The 23,604-nt window shown below is 38.3% G+C and overlaps 1 protein-coding gene across 1 annotated transcript in view; it reads right to left on the bottom strand.

Annotated features, from left to right (window-relative positions):
- Window positions 1–23,494, bottom strand: part of LOC106910508 (alpha-2-macroglobulin-like) — a 29,504-nt gene extending 6,010 nt beyond the window's left edge. Inside the window, exons 1-26 of the mRNA XM_088011474.1 lie at window positions 23,275–23,494; window positions 22,979–23,159; window positions 17,108–17,264; window positions 16,568–16,620; window positions 15,772–15,792; window positions 14,937–15,102; window positions 14,764–14,848; window positions 14,291–14,405; window positions 13,890–14,004; window positions 13,680–13,789; window positions 13,408–13,575; window positions 12,213–12,431; window positions 10,537–10,600; window positions 10,252–10,397; window positions 9,754–9,903; window positions 8,255–8,392; window positions 7,076–7,160; window positions 6,812–6,971; window positions 4,145–4,370; window positions 3,620–3,746; window positions 3,377–3,498; window positions 3,194–3,245; window positions 2,898–2,981; window positions 1,310–1,486; window positions 1,100–1,175; window positions 591–747 (exon numbers count right to left, since the gene is read on the bottom strand). Of these exons, the coding sequence (XP_087867600.1) occupies window positions 591–747; window positions 1,100–1,175; window positions 1,310–1,486; window positions 2,898–2,981; window positions 3,194–3,245; window positions 3,377–3,498; window positions 3,620–3,746; window positions 4,145–4,370; window positions 6,812–6,971; window positions 7,076–7,160; window positions 8,255–8,392; window positions 9,754–9,903; window positions 10,252–10,397; window positions 10,537–10,600; window positions 12,213–12,431; window positions 13,408–13,575; window positions 13,680–13,789; window positions 13,890–14,004; window positions 14,291–14,405; window positions 14,764–14,848; window positions 14,937–15,102; window positions 15,772–15,792; window positions 16,568–16,620; window positions 17,108–17,264; window positions 22,979–23,159; window positions 23,275–23,360 (3,240 nt within the window). The 5' untranslated portion in view covers window positions 23,361–23,494. The remainder of the gene's footprint in view (window positions 1–590; window positions 748–1,099; window positions 1,176–1,309; window positions 1,487–2,897; window positions 2,982–3,193; window positions 3,246–3,376; window positions 3,499–3,619; window positions 3,747–4,144; window positions 4,371–6,811; window positions 6,972–7,075; window positions 7,161–8,254; window positions 8,393–9,753; window positions 9,904–10,251; window positions 10,398–10,536; window positions 10,601–12,212; window positions 12,432–13,407; window positions 13,576–13,679; window positions 13,790–13,889; window positions 14,005–14,290; window positions 14,406–14,763; window positions 14,849–14,936; window positions 15,103–15,771; window positions 15,793–16,567; window positions 16,621–17,107; window positions 17,265–22,978; window positions 23,160–23,274) is intronic.
- Window positions 23,495–23,604: the final 110 nt, after the last annotated feature.

Below are 23,604 nucleotides of genomic sequence, written 5' to 3'. Positions count from 1 at the left end.
GAGACCAAAGATGGAAGACTTTTGTCAGTTTTTGGAAGAAAAAGAGAGAAAAAGGAAAAGTGATGAGTCATGGTCATTCACTTTAATTTCTTATTTAAAGAAGGTCATTTTTTGGTAAAGTTTTTAAGTAAAAACTAAAAGAACACTGACCATTACCATTATTAGGATAAACCTTTTTTAATACAAATATTGAATACATATTATTCAATATTTGAATACTGAATATTGGATATATTCAATATGTTAGCTGAACATTTTAAAATGTTAGCTGACAATCGCTTTAACTTTATCTCACCACCACTGAAGTAGAATTTACTTCTTGATATAAAAAAAAACAAACTTTTTACTGAAAAATTATTTGTCAGGCATTTTTAGAACATAAAATTGTCTGACTATCTACAGTGCATCTAACTGGTCAGATAACTAATGAACTAATCAGAAAGTAGATCAGCTTGCATCAGTTCAAACATTCGGAATGCTGAGGTGAGTAAATCTTCAGCACAGGTGTTGTGTCTGCAAAGCATCAGATGAAGGAAACAGTTCTAATTCTATATAGAACAAACTCTAAATTGACTACTGAGTGAACTTACTTTCATTCTGTTGTTGAAGAGTTTCCCTGATTTTTTGAAACATCCATTTTGCTTTTGTTGATGATTCAACCAAGTCTTGGACTTCTCTATGTTTACCGGATCAATGTAGATGAAAGACTGAGCTTGGAAAAAAGATCTCAGTACAAAAGATGTCAGCCTGAGGAACATCAATATATTTAGCACATAATTGACCAATGACAAGATACTACAATGAGAAACAATTGCAGTTATTTTTTTTTCTTGGCCCAAGGATTGACTTGTGTGATTATTTAAAATGTGACAGCAATGAAAGTTGTCTGTAAAAAAAATTCTTTTTTTTTAACAATATAGAATGTTTCTGTTCCATGAACGGGGCCAGTTCAGTCATATGTATCTTTTGAAGTGGAATCTTTCATCAAAATTTTTAACAAAGAAAATGAGCATAGGCCTGGTGTCTTGAGAAATACTCTAATGATTAGCTAGTCTGTTAATCCACACAGACACAAAGAAATGTAGAGGAATATCCTCACCAGGTATTTCCTGGTCCGCTGCCGAATGTGCTGTATGCCCCGTCATAGTCCTTGTAGTTCAGCTGTCTCTGGTAACCTTAGAAAAAAAGAAGAGCAAAGGTAATTATTAGACACGTTTCTTTGTGTTTGTTTCAACTGCACCATATTCTGGACAGCCACAGACACACAGAAAGGTCAGATTATAACAGTCATTAAAACTGAATGACCCACCACTGGATAGGAAGTTGAAGGCCTTCTCTTTGGTGGCTGGGGTCAGCTGCTGAGTGTTTTTAAGATAATGGAGGATGTAGATGTTGGGGGCCAGAAGAGCCATGTTCTGCTCCCCACATCCATACGGCATCTTCAGCAGACCCTCAAGGTTCTTAAGAGCGCGGCCGAGGATGTCTCCTACATAAAAACACAAGGTTAAATTACACCAAATGTACCATTATCAGCAAAGCAACTTTCATCAGTGTGAATTAGTCAACAGGTATGTGTTTTACATAAAGAACAATTAACACTCTGCTAACGCTGTGGGAGAACAAGCCAACATTAAAAGGCAGTTTGCAGCAGTAGCTGCGTTTCCATTGACCTAAAAATGCATGCATTGTTTTTAGACTGTTCCAGTAAGGTAAGGTAATTTTATTTATGTAGCACATTTTCAGCAACACGGTAATTCAAAGTGGTTTACATGAATTAAAAGGAAATACAAACAAAATAACAAACCAAAGGAAAGAAAAAAGAGGAAAGAAAACTAATCTAATGTTGTTCTAAAGTGTGTAAACTAAGTGCTCCTGTTCAGGGTTGCTAAAATACCCTATTTCTAATCTAATTCCATTGCTAAATAGTGAGTACTCTACAGTTTCTGATAAAATAAGCTAAAGAATGACTGATCTAATTCATTTTCTGGGTTAAAAGTAATATAAACTAAGCAGTGACTGTTCCTGTTAAGTATTTCTGGATTCCAAGTTCATAGTTATTCTAATTCTAATTCCATTTCTGGGCTGTATATTATTGATCTAAATAGTGCGTACTCCACAATTTCTGATATTACTAAAAAACTAAAATAAGGGCCAACGGGTCAGCTGGAGAACACAAAAACTACACGAAACAGCTAAGGAAGGGTAAAACAATCTTAAAGGGACAGTATTATGTATTTCCAGGCACATAACACAATTTAGTCATTATGTTACCTTCAGTTGTTATAAACATCCTGTATATATCAAATATGACAAGAGAAATTGACATTGTAATTGAATGCCTTGGGTCTCTGTCTCTTTAAAAACTCCTGCTCTTTCTGAAACTCTGCCTTCAATGAGTCATCATATCATCGCTCCTCTATTGGCAACATTTTTACCAGCGCTGCACTGAGAGTTTGTTCACACAATGAGCTCAGCAGATGCAGTTCCACCAGGTGGCTGCTGGCTAGTCTGAAGGAGCTGAGTTGGGGAGTCCTGTTGGGGAGCCAGGGGTTAGGGGCATGGTGCTGCTCTGCGAGGAGCAGTTCTGAGGAGGAGCTGCACCTTGAGGGCGGGGCTAAATCCATTCTAGCGTTCTGCACAGCTGAGTGGTTGCCATGGAGATTAAAGGATTTCTCAAACATGCATGAAAGAATCAAAGTAATACTCCAGGTTTGTTTTTGATGCGGAAAAACATTATGACACAATGTAGTGATCAATAAAGTACATTTTTACAAAATACTGCCCCAACAACAATAATGTTGAACCTTAGTTTAGGCTTTTTGGAGGCAGGGTCTGTTTCGGTTGACAGAACATGTTTGACCATTGACCTATCAGTAGAATTTGTAGCATGTGTTTACCCAGGACCGACACTGTGACACGGGCTGATCCATCAATCACATTTTCAGGCAGCTGCACCTCTGTTTCCTCTGTCAATGTTTCTCCTGAGTACAAACAATAAAAAAATAAATTTATAGATATTATGAGGTCATTGGATGCGGGTTCAACAGGAACACACAATTGTTAATGTTGCAAATTAAATGTATTTTCTTGCTTATTCCTACTTTATAAAGTGAATCACACAAGAATAACTTTGAAGTGCTTGCTTGTTGATTTTAAATTGCACATCAGTCTGTTTGGTTTGAAACACACGGACCTGTGGGGCAGAGCAGCCAGTTCTGTGTCTTTATTATCTCAGATCCTTCAGCCTGTGGAGGAAATGAAATCAGACAAAATATTTGATGTCAATTGCTTTGATAAAATGGCGTTGAATTGATTCAAATAATAAAAAAATATCATGCTTCTTTAATGTTTTTTTTTTTACATTCAGAAAACCAACCTCTACTCTGAGAGAGCGTGTCACTGTATCGATGCGTCCTCTTTCTGGAACCTCCACGATCTCGTTCTCACAGGAGGCGTGAGACGGAACAGCTTCGGCAGACACAGTCACATTCACAACGCCTGAGAAACACCAACACACACTTCACCAGGCAGCAGGAGATTCTGTTACTGGCCATTAGTTCCTTCCTCAGCCTCTCAACCTTTAACATTCCCAACAGTGACCGCTCATTCTGATCCTCACCCAAGGCTGTGGGATTCATGGTCCAGCTCAGGGTCTTCCGCTCATTGGCACACAGACAGGAAGTGTACTGATCCCCAGAGAGGGGGCTGAGGGTGTAATCTGAGGAGGGGGCTGCAGACACTTTCATCTGTTGGAGAGATATGCAGCTTAAGGTGTTGACACTGGGCTACACTTAATGAGGACGACATAATTCCATAATTCCCAGATGCAAGCGGTGACTGTGATTGGTTCCCGTTGTGAGAAGCAATGTGTGGCCAAAAGCATGTCAGTACAGAAAAGCAGCTACAGCGGACTACAAAGCTACGCTGAGCCAAAAGAAACAAGTAACAAACTTTCTAGAGATGCAGTGGAGTTGAAAGTTAGAAGTTCCTCAAAAAATAAATACTCAAGTAAAGCAAAGATATTCAAGAAGTGTACTTAAGTAGAGTACTTCAGTCATTGTACTCCTGTACTGTTCACCACTGATCATATTTACTATGTTAATTGGAGATATAATCACTTAGTTGATTTAAAGTTGGCCCTTACCATGATGCATTTGGTCAGGTAGTTGAAGACAGTCGCCTTCAGCTCAAAGTTCTCCCCCCGGATGATGGAGTAGGGCAGGGTGAGCTCCAGGAAGAAAGGCTGGAAGACGGTGAGCTTCTGACGAGGAGCCAAACCAAAACCCTGAGGGGACAAACAGAAAGTCTCCGTCTCCCAGGTGGTGATGGTGTCTGGGACAGACAGGGACATGTCCTTGGTCCCAGAAGGCCTGCATCAACAGATACACAAACACCAAACTCAATACTTTGAGATTTCACAATGTTATCGTCATGTTGACATTATCAGCCAATAAATGCTTTATATTCATGTTTGCCATTGGTCAACACATAAAAAGGTTCTTACATGACCTGACTCTGGACACTTTAGATATTTTAGTAATCTGAAGATCCATATCTGTTCTAGTGGGATGAAGCATGCTGTATTGTAACATAAAATGAGTGAATGTAGAGTAACTCTGTGCCAGGACAGTTTTGATCTACAAAAAGAATGGCTCAAATAGAATCCTAATTGACTTTAAATCAAGATTGCAAATAGTATCAAAGTAGGGAGGTTATATTGACTTTATAACCTTTTCTTAGAGGTTTTATTGGCTCTAGATCAGTAGTTCTTAACCTGGGTTCGGTCGAACCCCAGGGGTTCGGCGGAGCCTCTGCCGCGGAGGTAAAGACACACTGTGTAAAGTCGTGATGACGCCCCGCTTTGCCATGCAGAGGATCACGTTACATTGCTGAGCCAATCAGAGCTGCGGAGGAGCCCTGATTGAAGGAGCTCCACTCTCAGCAGGGATTTGAACTTGTGTCTTTAATTACTTCAGCAAAACTCAGTTTTTACCAAATTCTGTAGCTTTGGTGTACTTCTAAATCTGCTCCTTAGTCGCATCTTTTCGGGCCTGCTACTGCCTCTAGTGGCGTGGGGGTGGTAACACAACTAATATAATTACATTACTAAATCAGAATACCGCAAAGTCTTTATTATTTATTATTAATTTTTCATTCTCTTAAGAATGTAGAGCTAATTAAAGTATATAAACAAGACCTTAAAGTGGTTCCAGTTTCTCTCGAAACTGTTTCTGTTGAAACTGTGGCAGATTTGGGTCGTTCCCCTGAGACCGACTCATTAAACCCCTGGCGTTTGATCGAACCCAGGTTAAGAACTACTGCTCTAGTGGCTTTTATTTGATAGTGAATTGAAGGAAGGTGGGTAATGAGAGAAGGGGGAAGACATGCAGCAAGGTTCACCAGGCCGGGAATCAAACCTTTGATGGCCATGTCAATGCCTAAGGCCTCCATATGCGAGTTGTGCTCAACCCCTGCTCCACCACAGCACACCCTCTGACTGTATAACCTTTAACCATCTGGAGTATATGTATGTGTGGCCTGGCATTTGATAGAGTGTAAGAGCCATTTTTCCAACAAATACTACATTGTGAGGACTGACTGCTCCTTATGGGGCCCAAAGGCCAGGCCTCATACGAAGAAATGGTGTTTTGGGGTGAGGGGTAGGTTTAAAACCCAGTCCTCCACTGTCCTGCAGTTTTTAGATGTGCCACAGGCACAAAACACTGGAATTAAATTGCTTAATTACCTTTTCCTTGTGTAGATCAGTTCTCCAGAGCCTTGCTACTGATGTAGTTATTCTATTCAGGTGGTGCAGCAGAGGCACATCTAAAAGGTGCAGGGCAGTGGCCCTCCAGGACACCTGTGGTTTAGGACTAAGGTGTGAATTTAGTTTAGGTTAGGTTTATGTACTTTTAGAAATAAATAATTCTGTGTTTCCTCTATCTCTTTTAGCTATTTGCATGTCCATGTCCGTATACACACACACACACACACACAGAGCACATGCACACAAAGCTAAGGTCAAAGTAAATGACAAGCTAGGGGTCGCCCTCTTTTGAGGCCAGCAAAAGGAATTAGAAACTATTGTTAGATGCCATTTTGCTCTGTTAGCCAATAAGGGTAGCATGACAATAGACCAGTGCTGTATTTTGGTATTAATAAATGGAATCCATGAATTCAACTCGCTGACTCTTCTTCAACCTCATACATTAAGAATCTAGCTGGAGAAAGGATAATTCTCCAACAGTACATACAGGTAATGGTTAGGTTAAGGTATAGTCAGTGTTGGACTATAGAAATGAATGAAATCCAGGAAATTCAGTGCTCTGTGAAGATAGAAAGACATATTATATATGTTTGCGTTATCTGCCCAGGGATGTCTAAATCAAACCTTGCAGCCGTATATTCTCTGCATGTATGCTTTCAGACAGCAAAATGGCTCCATGTACACAAAATCTTAGACATCACATCAGGACTCCTTCTGGGTATCTTATCTAGGGGTTTTTAGAATAGTCCTTTATTAGTCCCAAAGTAGGAAAATGTATTTATTACAGCAGCACCATAACAAAAGTACACAGAGTTTGGGAAGAAACCACAGGGCATCTCCCAGAAACCCCTGGGGAACAACATCTCCCTTCTGGCACGGCGGACACCTTGAAATTCCACAGAATGAGCTTAAGAGTGTTGTAGGGTAGCATGACTTTTGGGTTTATTATCTAGATGTGTCACTCCTGGTCTTAGATAAGTGGAGGACAGATATGCTTTATTTCAGTTAGGAAATTATTTTATTGTATTCAAAACAGAAACTCACCCAACTTCCACCAGATCCCAAATCCATGTCTCAGGGAAGAATGCGCGAGCGGTCTGTGCTGGAGGAGGGATGGCAAAACCACCTCGTGCACGGGATTTCAGTCCATATCTCCAAGAGGAACCCAGTGGTATCCGTAAAGGTGGCATTATGGAAATACCCTCTTTAGAATACAAAACAAACAAAAAACAGAAAACATTACAATGGCAAAGAAGCTTAATTTAATTAAATATTCATGTGTTACTTGACAAAAAGAAGAAAAACAACCATCTCGCCTGTATGTCTCTGTCTGGAATAGTAGGCATGAAGGACGTTTAATAATCAAATTTGTTGCCATTTTCAGTCCCATGTTCTGTATAATGCAGACAAAAACAAAGTAGTGTCAGTTATATAGCCTTAATTTTTCTGTTTAAAAGGCAGATAATTACAGAATCCTATGAAAATTTGACCCAGACAGATTTGTTCAGTTTTCTGTTCCTTTTTGTCAAACTTAAATGTTTAACATCACCAAAAAGAGTTTCATGTGACAATAACCTGAATAAATTCAAAATGCAGTTTTTAAATGATGATTTATGTTCCTTAAAGAAAAAGGCTGGTCAGTTCAACTTAGTTCATTGACATTAAAAGGAAATAAACAGATCTTTCTCTAAAAAGCTCTTTAAACCACAAACCTGAGAGGTTGGGCCTAAAATAGTTTTCACTGTAAAAACTATTAACTAGATAAAATGTACAAAACATAAGGCAAATTCTTTTTTTTTCATTGTTCAGAGAACAAACTGGCAATTTAGGTACTGCATACATAATAGATTTTGTTTTACTGCAAGCTAAAAAAAAAAAGTTATTTCCATTACAAGTTAAAGCAAATAGATTCAGCAAACCCAAAATAAAATATGTCAGCATCTCAAACAAAAAGTAGCTAATAAATAACTTTTCACTGCAAACTGCAATGAAAACACTTTTTGCGTCACACGCGTCAGCAGCCGGATGTTACTACTGGCAGAAAAGACAAAAAAGACAACAGGAAGTGGTAGGAGGAGGATGGCATGGCATGTTTTTTAGTGACATTGTGTGAACAAACTTATTCACCTGATTTCAGTTGTATTTCTGTTTTAATGGAAACACTGCAATTGTACAAAAAATTGTATTTTTAACATTAGCGAAATTTTGTAAAAGTTTTGCGCACATATTTGCGATGACTTGCATGAATTTAAAATAAATAAATAAAATAGAAATATTTTAAACTGAGATTTAATAGTAAGCCCAGATTTGATAGACAATTTATTTTCTTAATATAATTTCATTTGAAAACTACATTTTGTAAAAATTACTTTAAAAAAAAAAAAAAGCAAAATACAGAAGAAATCTGAAGTGGGGTAAACATTTTATAGCCATTTTGGTGTCATTTTACTAATGTTCAGTACATAAAATAATAATAAAAAATAATACCAGAAAAACTGTGTCGGCATCTTGTCTCTCTTGTCCTTGTGGAGCTCTTCTCTTTGGTCTCACAATCAGACAGTCTGTTGGGTCTTCCACGCTAGATGGTACAGTCAGTACGTTCTTGACTGGGAGCAAGTTAAATATCTGAAAAAGAAAAACATGGTTGAAAACCTGCTGACAAATAGAACTGTGTGTCTTTATATCATGACGTTTTTGTTAAGGATCCAATAACAGTCAGCAAACATTAAGGATCAAAGCAATCAAAATAGAAACTTAAAATGAAACCCAAAAATTCAGCATTGACAGTCAGGGGCGTGGTATAGCAGGGAAAAGTGATGACAATTCTATGGGCCCTGACTGACAGAGGGCCCTCTACAATTTTTTTTTTTTCATAGAAATGAAAACAAAAATTGGGACCCTGTCAATTACAAAATTAATCATATTGTATTTTCAAAGATTGATTTTAGCAGTAAAAATTTAATGTTCCCACTCCCAGATCAAAAAACACACATCCATATTTACCCTGAACCCCCCTATCTGCATTAAATGGTTCGTTCCTGCTTGGAGTCTTCAGAGTGACGCTGTTAGCAGCAGACAGTAGGAAACACAAACTATAGTGGCAGCTACTATGCTGCTAAGAAAAGTTATAAAATCAGGTTTTCAAAAAAAGAGAGAGAGAAAAAGGCAAGAGTGTTAATTTATAACCCAGTTTTTCTCCAAGAGAGGTGAGTAGACTGTGAGATTATCAACTATTTAGCATAATTAGCTTAGCTACAAACTACTGTTTGGCTACAATTCACTAGCATTTAATGAAATAAGGAAAGAAATTACCAACATATTCATATATTGAACTTGTCCTTTGTATGTTTTACTACACTTAACAGGTGAGTCAGTCAGCAGCAGCTCTAACCCACGTCCCTCCTGACCCGTCCTCTCCAGGGTGAAATTAAAGTTGCAGTATGCCACTTTTATGTAAATATTTTTTTCACATATTTGTTAAAACTGTCATTATGTTGTGACAGTATGGTATGAGAGGTAATCTGTGAAAAATTTATTTCCTCTGCCTTCTCCCAGTGCTAGCAACAACCAATCAGTGGCAGGAGAGTTTTAGTGCTGTCAATCACAATCTCATGTGGTGCTGCTCATCCTTCCTCCCCTTCGATTTGTGCCGTGCTGCAGCTAGCATAGCACAGATCTGTGCAGATTCAAACTGTGAATGCTCAGTTTAGTTAGCATAGCTACAAATGACGGCAGATAAACGGTTTCTTGTAATGATAAGTTGTTTCTCCACCACTGGCACATGTAACAGTGAGTGAATGAGGATAATTGACAGTGCAAATTCTTTGTCATGGGGCCCACGATTCCTGGCGGCGCCCCTGTTGACAGTTACTGAGAGTAAGTATCTCAGTAACTTTATATACTGAGATACTAAAAATAAAAACAAGTGATAGACGTACTCGTACCTAAGGTTTGATCTTTTTAGGAGTCAGTTGTTGACACGTTACCTTGTCTGCATCCAGAGTGTGTTCAGTCTCCTTGATGAGGACACTCTGATCGATGGCGCTGATGCCACACAGAGAGTTAGGCAGAGCCGTCAGCTGCAGCTTGATTTCTTCTGCTGGAATGGCTGGAGACGGAGAAAACTCCAGAGAGACCTGGTGCAAACAGAGAACACATCATACTTCTAAACTTAGTGGTATTCCACAGCAATTTACTATGAGTTGTAAAAGTTTTTATTGGAATCTACTTTTTTTTTTTAAACGAAAAGGTTGTCCCCATCTTTCAGGAACATGTCATAGGAAGACTGCACTCATTGGCTTCAATCTACTTCGACAAAACTCTTTCAAGAACACAACCTGGTGCCTTTATTACCTTAGCTTTTTTTTTTTTTTTTAAGTTGCGGCGTCTGATGTTGTTACCCCAAAATATAAAACTACAAAAGATTGCTCTCTGGAACAAACGTATAGAAGATTGATTCCACCAAGTCGTTTTCTTGAACTGACCTTGTTGCTGAAGCATTTCTCGGTTGTGAAGACAGAACTGTGAGCAATCACAGCTTCACTGGGTAGAGCAGCGTACGCCACCACCTGGACTTCTGGAGCCATGTCTGCAGACACCGTCAGGCTGAAGGACACTTCACCATCATTCACTGAAAAGTCAAACCAGTTATCAGAACCTTTGGCCAGCCATACATCACTATGACAAAAATAAAACACTAAAAATGGAATGCTTAAAGCAACTTTAAGCGTACAGTAATAATTAAAATATCTAAACATGTCATTACAAACCTGACTTATCTTGCAAAACAATTTGTTTTTCCCCTTGCATGATGATGGCTCCTCTGGATAAGACCTGCCCAGTTGGAGAGGAAACAGCATAAAGATGCCATACAGTTTTTTGGGTTTTGTTTTTTTTTTTAGAAATTTTGATATGGTACAAAAATGTTTAGTGTGTTTAAAATCACTTAGCGACTTGCTTTAGTGAGAAATGATCTACTATTACAACCATGAGTTGGCATAACTAAAACACCCACTGTTCCTGCATTGCCACCAAGTTCAGCCTAAATTGAATTGACATTGGGTGTAACAAGTTGCTAAAGGTCCAGTATTATGCAAATTGTTTTTGCATGTTTCTGTACTTTCATATTGGCATCTCATGTTTCTAGAAACCGTCCAAACAACAACAAAAATAACCCAAAGAAAAAAATAACCTGCCATTTTCTTGATGAAAAGTAAATGTTCTGCTGGTTTCTGCAAGAGAGCCTGTTTCAAAAACCTCCAAATAGTTATGTCACAAGTTGTTTTACTTAGCAACCCCAAGCCAAGCCCAGTGCCTCACTTGGCATCCCAAGTGGAGCTCCACCCACGTCATTACAAGCTACCACTGCAATGGCTGCTGGAAAAGGAAAACATTTTGCCGTTGGTTGCAATACAGAAAATGCGTCCATGTGCCCATACATTTTCTCCCAGAGCTGCGTGGCTTCATCTAGTCTTTGCTTGCAATGTCCCTGCAATGTTGCCAAAGAAAGTTGCTGTTTGTGGAGATCAGTTTAGAATGGACACTCAGGATTCGCCAAAAGATTTGGACCAAAGGAATGTTATGTTCCTGCTGTTCCTCACAAATATACAGACGATGGCAATGTAAGTTGTGTTTTGTATTGTTGTTAGCCATGAGCCTGATTGGTCATTTAGCACAAGCTAACACTGACAGATAGCCTCTTACGGTTTACTGTCAGAATAGTTTACATGGAGAAGACGTGGTGTTTGTGAAAACGTGCTGGACACTTGGACAATACTGGCATTGTAAGATCTTAATTTTTTTTTTTACATGTTGAGAAAAGTGCTTTTCCTCTAACCTTGCAAATATATATATAAAAAAGATCATAAAAAAATCAGTCTTTGTACTGAATTATTGTGCTGATGTCACATCATGGCATATCGCCCCAAAGCAAAGCAGAATCATCAGGGAATTAATCACAATATAAATGTGCGTCGGATCTGCAGCGATTCATTCAGTGGTTTGTGGCTTGGTGGTCGTTCAGGAGGCTCCACTTATTCTGCTTCTGGCTCAAAGACGTACGGTTGTACCACTGTGCATCTGCCTGCAGCCATTTTCTTGTTTCATGAGGTGTTCATAATGTAAACACTGAGTTGGGAGGGTGTGGCCAGTAGCAGCTCATTTGCATAATCATGACATAGACCTATAATAGCGCATTCCTTCATGCAGAACAGGTAAAATCTCAATATCTGAGAATGATTTGTGTATTAAATGTAATGAACATGTTTTGTATAACCCACAGACATGTCCTGTTGCCTGTTCAAGGAAGCAAAATAGTGAACCTTTAATACTAGAGCTTGTGATTTTTTTATTGATTTCACATGATGATTTAGTACTGTTTTCACTTCAAGTGACTTTATTCCATGATACTTTCATAAAACACAACGATGGCCTGCAGGGAACTTACCAGGTAGATCACAACCACTGTTCCCTGGGCTTCCTTTACTATAGTGTACTTCACAGTGACTTCACTCTCTTGGTCACATGGGAGAGACACGTTCTTCTTTAGTTCCAGAGAGCTGCTTGTTCCGGTGTCAGGAGAAGGAGGTAGTAACTCGGACAAAGTCAGTCCTTCTTTCACAAGGGAAGGAATTTCATCCTCAGATGACTCCACTGCATAACCTAACTAGTTTTTTTAAAGATGAACATAATACAACATGAATACAATCAACATAAACTTTGGCTCCGAAGTGCAACTTCTAGAAAAATCAATGCATCAGTGCTGATTAAGCGACCACTGGGAGATGTGAGGGAGATTTGGCTTACCGCCCAAAGCTTCGCCATCGCAAGTGTTTATTTACAAACTAGTAATAAGTTTTATTCATCGAGATTCTTTAACAGATAAAAATCAAAAGTGCTTCACAAAGAGAGTACCAAAATTCATTCACCCATTGTCCATACTCCCTCATTTTTGCAAAAATGGAAGGAATATAGTTCATATATTCAAGAACAAAATTCTTTGCAGTACTGAAAATTATTAAAGCAACCAGACTCTGGGTTGGACTCTGTGGTAAGGAACTTTGAATTATCTTGTTTCTGAAATAAGCTGATCAAATAAGCTGACCATGCCCTGTTAGGATAGATATGTTAAAGATGTGGTACTTTATACTACTCAGTATTGTTTCTTCTGCCAGTTTTGAACTACAGTACAAAAAAGGCACACAGGCCTGTTAAAATAACAGGGATCCATGATGTCAAGTATTAAGCGTGTGCAGTCTTATACATCCAGGGTATTAGTTCTTTATTTTTTTAATTATTCCACCTCTCCCAGATACAAACTCAAGTTGATGTAACTGTCAATAAATGTCACATTAAAGGATAATAAGGTTCAGAAGTGTTTAATCTTAGTCTCATTGTTAAGCATCATTGTTTGAACTGAGATTTGGAGTCTTTCTATATCCACTGTATGCTAAGTGCAATATCAGGACTGCTTTGCTACGAAACATTAAAAAGAGGACTGCACCGCTTCGCTATCATGTGATGAACTGGAAGGTGGGCAGCTCAACAAGAGGCTAGAGCAGGACATCCTTCATCTCACAGCCATCAAGAGTCAAACAAATGTCTTCCTATCAACAGTTTGAGAGATTATATGTTTTACTTACTGTAAGTTTGATTTCCCCATTAAATGTATCAGTGCTTATTGAGAATGCAGCGACACCATTAGTGTCAGTGGTGAGGTTCTGCAGCAACCATTGACTATGTCTACCCTCCTTAAACAGAAGCAGTTTCATGTGAGGAATGGGTCTGTCATCATAATCAACTGCTTTCACCTGTTGGTATAGAAAATAATAGAAATGTAGCACATTTGATAATACTCATTACGTAAACTGCTTTGGCACATGTTGAAAAACTAAACAGCATTTGTTCCACTTACTTTTCCTTCCACATTCGACCCTTTTTCATACAACTTTGGAGCATCCAAAAAAGACAACTTTCCATAAAACTTTACAAGATTTATCCTCTTTCCCTGAGTACGAGAAATACCTGAGGAGAAAAAGTCCCCCCCATTTACTGACTCCACTTTATAAAGCAATTTAAAATTTAACTATGACATTTTTTTTTAGCAAAAACATATTAAAATGACCTGTCCCCTCCTCTTCCACTGCAGCATTGAGATCCAGAACATTCTTCAGTAAATGTTGATTGTGGTTGAAGACGAGTATATTAAAGTTAAATGTACCGCAGCCCTTCATATCTGTCTGGAAAGTGAACAGAATGTAAGTGAATATGCAGTAAAAGAAAGCAAACAAATATCTCTCATTGTAGATTTGGCACATGTTGTTCTTCCATCTGGGTCTGATGGATTACCAATCAAATAATCAGTTAATGGTTAACTGATTATTTGAAAAACGGCAATCTCTCATCCAACTGGTATCAAAGCAGTTTAAGTGAACACAATAACTCTACATTGTTGTGCTGTATAAGTTGGAAGAGTCTGTTTTTTGTGATTGTGTCCTCACAGGATCATTTTATTTACCACTGTACCTGCTTTGTCTTTGTTTCGCAGGGGGGACTTAGTGAACTTCTATAAAATCGTTCTTCCTGAGGTCGGCACACCTTCAGTGTAATACTTCCTGGGACAGGCTGTCTGTATGTGTACCTTCATTCAAAGTAGAAAAAACTAATTAAAGACTGAAATCTGCTGTTTGTTAAGAAAACCTTGGTAACACTTTATTTGACGGGGTGTGCATAAAACTGATGGCTAAAAATATGACATAACACCCGTCATGAACATGAAGGAGTTTTTATGAACGTCTGACTATGTTGTTATGAAGTGTCATTCAGCAAATAATGACACTTTTAATGCAAAGTTGCTCTCAAAGTTGCATTGAAAGTCCGGTAAAAGTGCCAACTTTGCATTAAAGTATCATTATTTACAGAATAATGTTTAAAGCAACTTCTAGAGCAACTTTGCAATAAAAGTATCAAATAAAGTGTTACGAAAAACCTTTACTCACTGCGCACAAACTTGAGCATCAAATTCTCCTTTCCAGATATTTACTTCCTCCTTCACATGTATCGTTACATCGAATTTGGGTAAAACTAGAAACAATAAAATAACTCATTTCTATCTTGCTTAATTTTCGATACACAAGTATATAACTGACCTATAAAAGCAGGGCTAACTTACCGTATTTCTCCACCTTGAAGCTATGAGATTTCCTGTCTTCACCCGTTTGCACAGTGATCTTGTAGGATCCTTCAGGGGCCTCAGAGTTCAGGGAGTAGGACAGCTGCAATATTCTGTTACTGGATGTTTCATTCAGCCACTGTCCAATCCTGTTGCTCCTAGAATCCTGTTCAGTAAAGCAAATCAGAAACATGCAGTCAAAAGAAGAAATTGTTTCTGCTATGGATAAAATTTTAATGTGCAAAAAAATAAATCAAATTATAATAGATATGATTACTCTGGCACTCTTAAGTTTTAAATCACACTGTAGCACTGTGATTACTCACGATTAATCACTATGCTCAACTTTGTAAACTTGAGAGGTAAATATGCACGTTTTCAAAACATGTATAAAAAACATTTTATTGTCTCTAATCAAACATGTCCTGAAAAAAAAATTGGTGTTTCCATTAAGAAAATTGATTTTCTTAATTTCAATTAGTGCAATTTTATGGTTAATGGAAATGCAGCTTATAAAGCAACCAGACCCACAATTTTAGCTGCAATTAGAGTACAATCCAAAAAAATAAATAAAAAAACATGTTATAAATAATTTGTTTTTGTTTTCATCAAAGAAAGTCTTTGAAAAGCTGTTTAGTACAAATATGTTTAGCTGCCTGTGGCTCAGAAAAATTTAACATTGCTTACTAACTATAAAATATGAATATATGAGTCATTGTGAGATTTCCTCAAATATTTGCGCTTCTTAATTTACATTGTTTCATGTGAAAATTAACTCAGAATGCGATGCTAAAATGAACAAGACATGCAAATAGGATTGCTCATATTTTCTTACCTCCAGTTGAATGACATTGTACTGCAAAAGAAAGGAAAGGTGATTTGACAACAGACGAATTGTTTCTGTTTGTTTTCTTTTGTATTAAACAGCCATTTAATAATTAAGCAAATGTTTAAATAGTCAAATAATTGTGTCAGTGTGTGGAAGATTAAACTTCCAATTTCCAATTAGAAATAAAAGTGTGACAAACCAATCAGATTCCATGGCAGAAGACAAGAAAAGCACCTAAATATGAAATGTCTGTCTGTGTGATCTAATCAGGTATTACTGTGGTTACTTTAGTTGGTTTTTAATTTGCCATTATTTTACAGATGTATATAACAAATAAGAATAGATGTCCTTGTCCGGGGGACCATCAATAATGTAACATGAAGAATATTTAAGATGAATCAGTTTCAATCTGCAACAGGTCAAACATTTTTCATGCAAAGCTTCCATTGTTTTCCTTTTGGGTAAATCCAAGCATAAAGGCTCATATTGTAGAAATCTTACTGAGATCTTGAAATATAATGAGACGCATGGTTCTATGAGATACCACAACATTAAGACAATGGGAAAGAGAATTCAGTCTGACCACATATTTTTCTATTCTCTTATTTTTTTGTACCTATTCAGACTTGGGGGGGGAGCACTGAATTAAAATCCCAAACTTGTTTTAGACTGCTGGTGACTTCTAAAAAGGAAAGGCCTGCTGACCATGGTCTGATGTTGGTCAAAGATCACCAGCTGGTGTGTGGAAGACGTTAGTGAACTGGAGCACATAATACATTCACCACCAGTAAGGAGAACTCACCAACATGCTGGCAGATCTCAGCTTGGAGTCCAGTGACACAACTCTGAAATGCACTGAAGGAAAACTGATGAGTGTTTCGGCTAACACAATCCTAAATGCTCTCATAAGATACAACCCAACATTTTTCTTCCACTCAGAAAACATGCTCACTGCCTCACATGTGGACTCTAATCTCCTGGGTTTCCATCAGAACAACAGTATTAAGATATTCAGAGATCCATGTCTAACAACACGTTCAGGGCTGAAATCCAAACATTATATGAATCTAACCGTATGCAGATGACATTTGACTTCATCTGAGCAAACCTCAGAGTACATAGGAGTTGAAAAGAATTTTATGTTTTCAGATATTTTGTTTTGTACTTTGGATTCTGGAGGTGGAACAATTTTTTTCCCACTAGCTTTTCTGTTTTGGCTTGGTCTTTGTTGAATAAATGACAAGTTGGAATTTGTTGTGCGTGGTTTTGATCACTGAGCACTCCATAATATTACTGCAGAAGAAATCTGACTTTAGAGCACCAATCAGCAGTTTATTGTTACCTGTTTGTCCGGGAAGGTAGATTGGTTTGTCTGTCTGGATGAAGGTTCTTAGTTTATAGGCTTTGATCATGACTTTCCTGGCTTGTTTCGAGGAAAACGTAGCACCTCGCACTTGCACCTCAAACATTTGCACATCTTCATTTTGCACTAAGGGAACCTGTAGCAGAAGAATCTTTAGTAAAATTAAAACCAGACACTTACATACAGATAATAAAAAAACATGGTTTTCTTTCTGTCTGAAGTTAGCTCAGATAAAACTTTTTTTAGGTGAGTTAGAGTTATCAAAGTCATTTTGGTTTGCTAAACTCTAGGAAATGGACCAGAACTCCAGCAAACTATTTTCAGAAGCTTGTGGAAGGAAACCTATTATGTGCTGGGTAAATTAAATTGCAATATTGTATGAATTTCAATTATGCTTTATGGTTTTTTTGTTGTTAAACAATTTTATTGAGGAATCAGACATGAAAATTGAAACATCAACAATACAAATTTGTCCTCTTTTTGACGTCAACATAAAACAAAAAGACAATACAAAAACAAAAGAGAAGTGACATAAATAAACAGGGACCCACCCACCTCCCCTTTCCCTAGGACTTGCATCTTATCACACCGAGAATCAAATCAATCCTCTTCAAATAGAGTTATCAATATATTGTCGAAGGGGTTGTCAAGTTCTATTGAATCACTTTAATTTATTTGCAAATGAGAACTGTATTCTTTCCAGATGAGAGAGCCTTACCAGTTCCTCCAGCCACAATTTAACCGATGGAACCTCTGATTTTTTCCAGAGCATCAACACTAACTTTTTTCCTATGATAAAGGCGTAAGATAATAATTGTTGTTGGTATTTATTAAATTGAGAAAGCTGAACAGAAGCTCCAAGTATAATCAGAAGTGGGTCCAGCCTCAGCTCTGTATGGAGTATATCTGATAAAGTTTTGAGTATGCCGGACCAAAATGGGGTTAATTAGTACACAAAGAGTGATAATGGAGAATTGTGGCCTCTTCAATATGACATTTGTCACACAGTGGGGATGTGTTAGGAAAAAAATTATGTGACTTCACCTTACAGTAATGAAGCATGTGTATGATTTTAAATTGAATAAGACAGTGTCTAGAATTAGCAGAGCACTTGTGAATATTCTCTAGTGCAGCCTTCCAGAATTCGTCACTTATCTCTATTCCCAATTCCTGCTCCCAGCTTGTTCTAAGAGCCGCATGGATGGCGAGGATCTGGATAACAACAAATTGTAAATCTGGGAGATTAGATGCCCTTCCCCACCACCCAACTTAAACAGTTCGTCAAATTCATTAGGTATTATATTCTATAAAGTCCGCATGTGTTTTTAGCATATACCCTGACCTGTAGGTATCTAAAATGATTGTGTTTATGGACACTAAATTTGGCCTGAAGTTGAGAAAAAGAGGCAAAATTAGACCTCACCAACAGGTCACCAATAGTCCTGATGCCTAAATCTTTCCATTGTGTATAACCTGAATCTAAAGTGGAAAGGAAAAATGAGGGGTTCTTTGCTATTAGTAATAAGGTAGATATAGATTCAATACCAAATTGGGATTTTATCTGTTTCCAAATACGTATAGTACTGTGAATGATACAGTTATTGTTATATGCCGAGGTATTTTTACTTGTTGGTGACAAAATAAGAGCAACAATTTTACGAGGGCTGCAGTCTTCCTTTTCCATTGCAACCCACTTGGGTTGTGTAAAATTGTGACCTAGCCAAATTGTAATAATGCAAAGCGCACAAGAGTAATAGCAAAATGAAAAATTTGGGAGGGCCAGTCCACCCTCCAATTTTGCCTTGCAAAGGTGAGCTTTGCTAATTCGGTGCATTTTATAGTCCCATAGAAATGGAACGATTATAGAATCAAGTTTCTTAAAAAATCTCTTAGGTAAAAAGATGGGAATATTTTGAAACAGATAAAGGATCTGAGGGAAAAAAAATTTTTATTGCATTAATTCTTCCCACCAAGGAAATGGGGAGAGATCTCCAAAACTGAATGTTATTTTGTAGTTTTACTATAAGGGGGGGATAAATTAGCTTCATAAAGTGAGTTAAAATACCTAGTAATCTCTATTCCAAGGTAGGTGTACTTATTATTAGCAATTTTAAATGGCATACTTTCCAAGACTGAAGAGTCTTTGAGCTTAATTGGCATCAGTTCACTCTTAGACCAGTTGATCCTAAACCTCGAAAACCTGCCAAACTGGAGCATTGGTATAGTACACGGAAGATTGGTTATGAACAGTAGGATATCATCTGCATATAAGGAAGTTTTATTTATAGTCCCTTTAGGACTATAAATAAAACTTTATAGTCCTATAAAGTTTTAGGACTTTATAGGACTAAAGGATGCAGGGGGTTTGTGCAAGTGGCTCTAGGGCTAAGGCAAAAAGTAAGTGTGACAGCGAGCAGCCTTGTCTGGTGCTCCTATGTAATTGAATTGCAGGAGATAGTGTCTTATTAGTGACGATTCTAGCACAAGGTTTACGTTAAAGGACTTTTAACCATTTTTCAAAATGTTCACCAAGATCATATCTTCTCAGGGTCACAAAAAGGTAGGGCCATTCTATTTGGTCAAAGGCCTTTTCCGCGACGAGGGAAAGAACGGCTAAATCAGAAGTTTCCTCCCTCTGAGAGTAGATCACATTATAAAGATGTTGCAAATTAAAGAAAGAATATCTGTTTGGTATAAAACCAGTCTGATCGGGATGAAATAATTTATCCATTAATAAAGTCAACCTATTAGCTAGAATTGTGGCAAGTATCTTTTGATCATAGGTTAACAGTGATATTGGCCTGTAATTACCTACTTCTTCAGGATCCTTACCCTTTTTTGGTGTTAGTATTATAGTGGCTTCTCTCATAGTAGGAGGTAGGATATTATCTGAGTTTGCTTGGGTGTACAATTTTAACAAATACGGATGTGGGTCTAGTTTCCATGTCCTTTCAGTTTGGTTCAAATTATCTAAATGTTAATCTAGAGAAAGGGGGGCATGGTCTGAAATTGATGTATTGTGATATTTTACTTCACTAATATAGGGCGATAATTTTGCATCCATCATTAAATAATCAATACATGTGTACAAATTGTGAACATTTGAGTGAAATGAATAGTCTCTCCCCTGTGGGTTAAAAATCCTCCAGCTATCGAACAAATTAGAGTTATTTAGGTATTCCTTAAAGAAAATACTAGCTTAAGAGGCCGCTGCTCTACGTGTTGATGAACGGTCTAAGTATGGATCTAATACAAGATTTTACGGTGGCCGCGTTTCTCTTTTTGTTTGCTGCATTTCATTCGGGGGTGTCTTCTTTTTTGTTTGCTGCATTTTATTTGCTTTTTGTTTGCCACATTTAATTTGTGCGCGTCTTTTCTTTTGTTTGCATGTTTTCTCTTTTGCTGCGCATTTGCACCTGTCAGCCACCGTAAGATTTAGGTCCCCTCCAATGATTAGATTAGTCAGGTATTTGGAGAGTCTATGCTGGGGCCTTATATATTAACCAGAGTTATAGGAACAGAGTATAATTCTCCAACTAATATTAAATATCTGCCTTCCTTGTCAGATTTGGTTGGTTTGTGGGTAAAAGGTGTACCTTTCTTGAATAACATTGCCACGCCTCTAGCTCTCACTGCACAAGTAGAATGACAAGCTTGCCCTGTTCATCTGCATCTCACTTTTATGTGCTCATTCTTGTTAAGGTCGGTTTCCTGAAGGAAAATTACACCGCTAGACAATGTCTTTAGGTGTGCTAATATATCACCCCTCTTAACAGGATTATTCAAACCTTTAACATTCATGTGACCAAAGTAACTTGTCCCCCCTTCTTTGTTTGTGTTGTATTAACCTGCATAACTCACATTAGAATGAAAAATAGTATAGAGGTCCTCATAATTGTGAAAGAGATGATTATACGTCATATATAAGTCCCAGCCCACCCCTTCAAGCAAAATGCTTACCGTCTTGCCTATACTAAGAAGAACCTGCAAAGTAAGGTGCGACCCCTCTAAGGAAGTTATAAAGAAAAGGACAAACAGAAGAATAAAGTTAAGAGTAACACTCAAAAAACAACCTACTCAACCAACAGCTTCCCTTACTACTAACTACTAATTAGAAGTTGAAAAGAGCTCTGCAAAAATATAAAATTCAAGCACCGAACTAACACCTGACCAGGTGAAAAGAAATGATCTGAAAAACATGTCAGGTTATATAAGCTGCCTATTTATAAATATCAGCCCATCTCAGATTGTCAACGAAACTTAAGGCAGCTAATTATGTAACCAAAATGAAGATTCTAAACATTATATAAACTTAGCTGGCTAAACATCACAGAACAGTCCAGGCATTGAGTACCACCAGAACCCGGTCACTCCACGCCTGCAGGTGTCCTCCGTGGGGCCGTCTGCATCATCTCCACCGGTGCCAAAGTGGAGCTCCGCGAACCTCTGGGCTTCCTTCGCGTCTGTGAACATTGTTTCTGTTCCTCTGAAAGTCACTCTCAGCTTTTCAGGATATAAAAGTCCATACCAAACTCCAGGCTTGTCCTGAAGAAGTGCTCTGACACCGTTAAATGCAGCTCTGCGTTTTGCGATCTCGGGGGTGAAGTCAGGAAATGCGGATCTTCTGCCCGCGGTCGGCGAGGTCCCTCTGAGTGATGGCCTTCCGGAGGGTCATTGTAACGTCGCGGTAATAATGGGGTCTCACCACCCGCCCGAGGGGGTCCTGTGTCGTCTGGGCGCCTTCGTAGAGCTCTATGAGCGCGATCCACCAGCAGTAAGCCATCCAGAGTCAGCACTTCTTTCAGGAGCTGCGAGACGAATCCGTTCAATTCTGCACCGTTCTCTGCCGCTTCTCTTAATGTAATCCGTATATTTTGTCATCTGGACCTTCCTTCAAGGTCTATGTGTTTTTCTGTTAGCTGATTCGTCTCTGTGTGTAGACGTTTTATCTCCGACTGTTGCGCGGTTACGGCGTCTGCTGTGTTACCGCTCGTTCTAGTTCAGCGATGGATGCGCCATGTTGGTTGTTGGACGTTTTCAGAAGGTGAATGGCATTTTGAGTCTCGGTCTTGAGGGTGAGGAGTTCTCTGATAGTGGCGGACATCTCCTCGATGCGAGTATCTATTGTCTGACAAATTTCGAACTTAGTGACTTGTAGTTCTGTGCGGAGAGTTTATAGCCTCTAGGATGGTAGCATTAGCCATCGAATAGCTACCTTCAGGAGAGTCCTTGTTGGAGGCATACATCCTCAAATTTGCTTTCATCATGTCCTGTTGCAGTTAAATGAAATCTAGACTATTCTTTCTCCCAGCCTATTGTAGAATAACTGTCCAAATGTCAAGCTAGTGCTAAATATTGTGGCGGATACAATATATATTTCACACCAGAATGTATGCTTTTATTGTGAAGGGGAGAAGGTAAGGTGTGAAGACACCAACTGTTGTTATTCATTCGATTTTTGGTTTTGTTGGAAGACATTGACAATTAAACAAGACTCAAATCACTATTTCGTCTTTTTCTGCAGACTTCCACAATACATTATTAAATTTGCATGAGCTCTAGGGAAACGCTGCCTACTTCGCCATTGCTCACTAGCGCCCCCTTATGTTTTTTTTTATGTCTATCCACACTGGGTATACACAAAAAGTACAATGTACTGGCCCTTTAAAAAAGAGGAAAAAGAAGATTGGATTGTTGTGTTTAGCACCAAGGTGATTTTAATTTTTTTTTTTTTAAAGATCTTGTAAAAAATTAAGAAAGATATGTTTCTTGACAGTTTGCTGTGAGGATTCAAGACACTGACACGTTTAAATATAAACAGATGAATAAAAAGTGTTGCTGGGAGCTGACCTGAAACTGAAAGCACTCATTAAATTCTGTGCTGGATGTTTTCTCCAGCAGAGTTATGCTGCTGTGCTGTGACACCAAAGTGACCATCATGAGCAGAGACTCAGTGGGCTGCAGGAGACTGGCACAGAATTTAGTCTCTGCTCCAGACTCAAGAACAGCAGGAATGGCCACCATGTAATGTCTGCAGACAGATTCACACACACAACCGTTGCATTAAGTAATCAGACTTTGATGGAATCTGAAAAATGGCTTAATAATATCAATGCATAATTGTTTAAAAATTCAAGAAGACTCACGGTGTAGCTGATCCTCGGCCCACAGACGTCCCATACAAGAGGATGCACAGAGTCCATTTCCACATCTGGGTCCATGGATGATCCATGGCTGTCAGTGAATGTCCTCAGATTCAGTCTGCAGAGAACAGAGGCCCCCCACTCTCCCTCACCGTGTTTCACCCACTCAGGCTCCACCTACACCCTTTTCTGTGTTTACCCACCACTGAGAGGTCAAACTTCAACAGTGAAATAAATAATCAGAATCATGTCCATACTTCTCCGTGGTCTGGTGTCAGAGTCATGGGTGATTTTACACAACTGCACTATAAACTGTGTAGGTGTAAAATGTTT

This window comes from Poecilia mexicana, unplaced genomic scaffold (genome assembly GCF_051168715.1).
Source record: "Poecilia mexicana isolate PSO_F unplaced genomic scaffold, ASM5116871v1 scaffold_13, whole genome shotgun sequence".
Classification (NCBI taxonomy): Eukaryota; Metazoa; Chordata; class Actinopteri; order Cyprinodontiformes; family Poeciliidae; genus Poecilia; species Poecilia mexicana.
The sequence above is the reverse complement of the archived record's forward strand: the minus strand, read 5'-3'. Positions and strand labels throughout refer to the sequence as shown.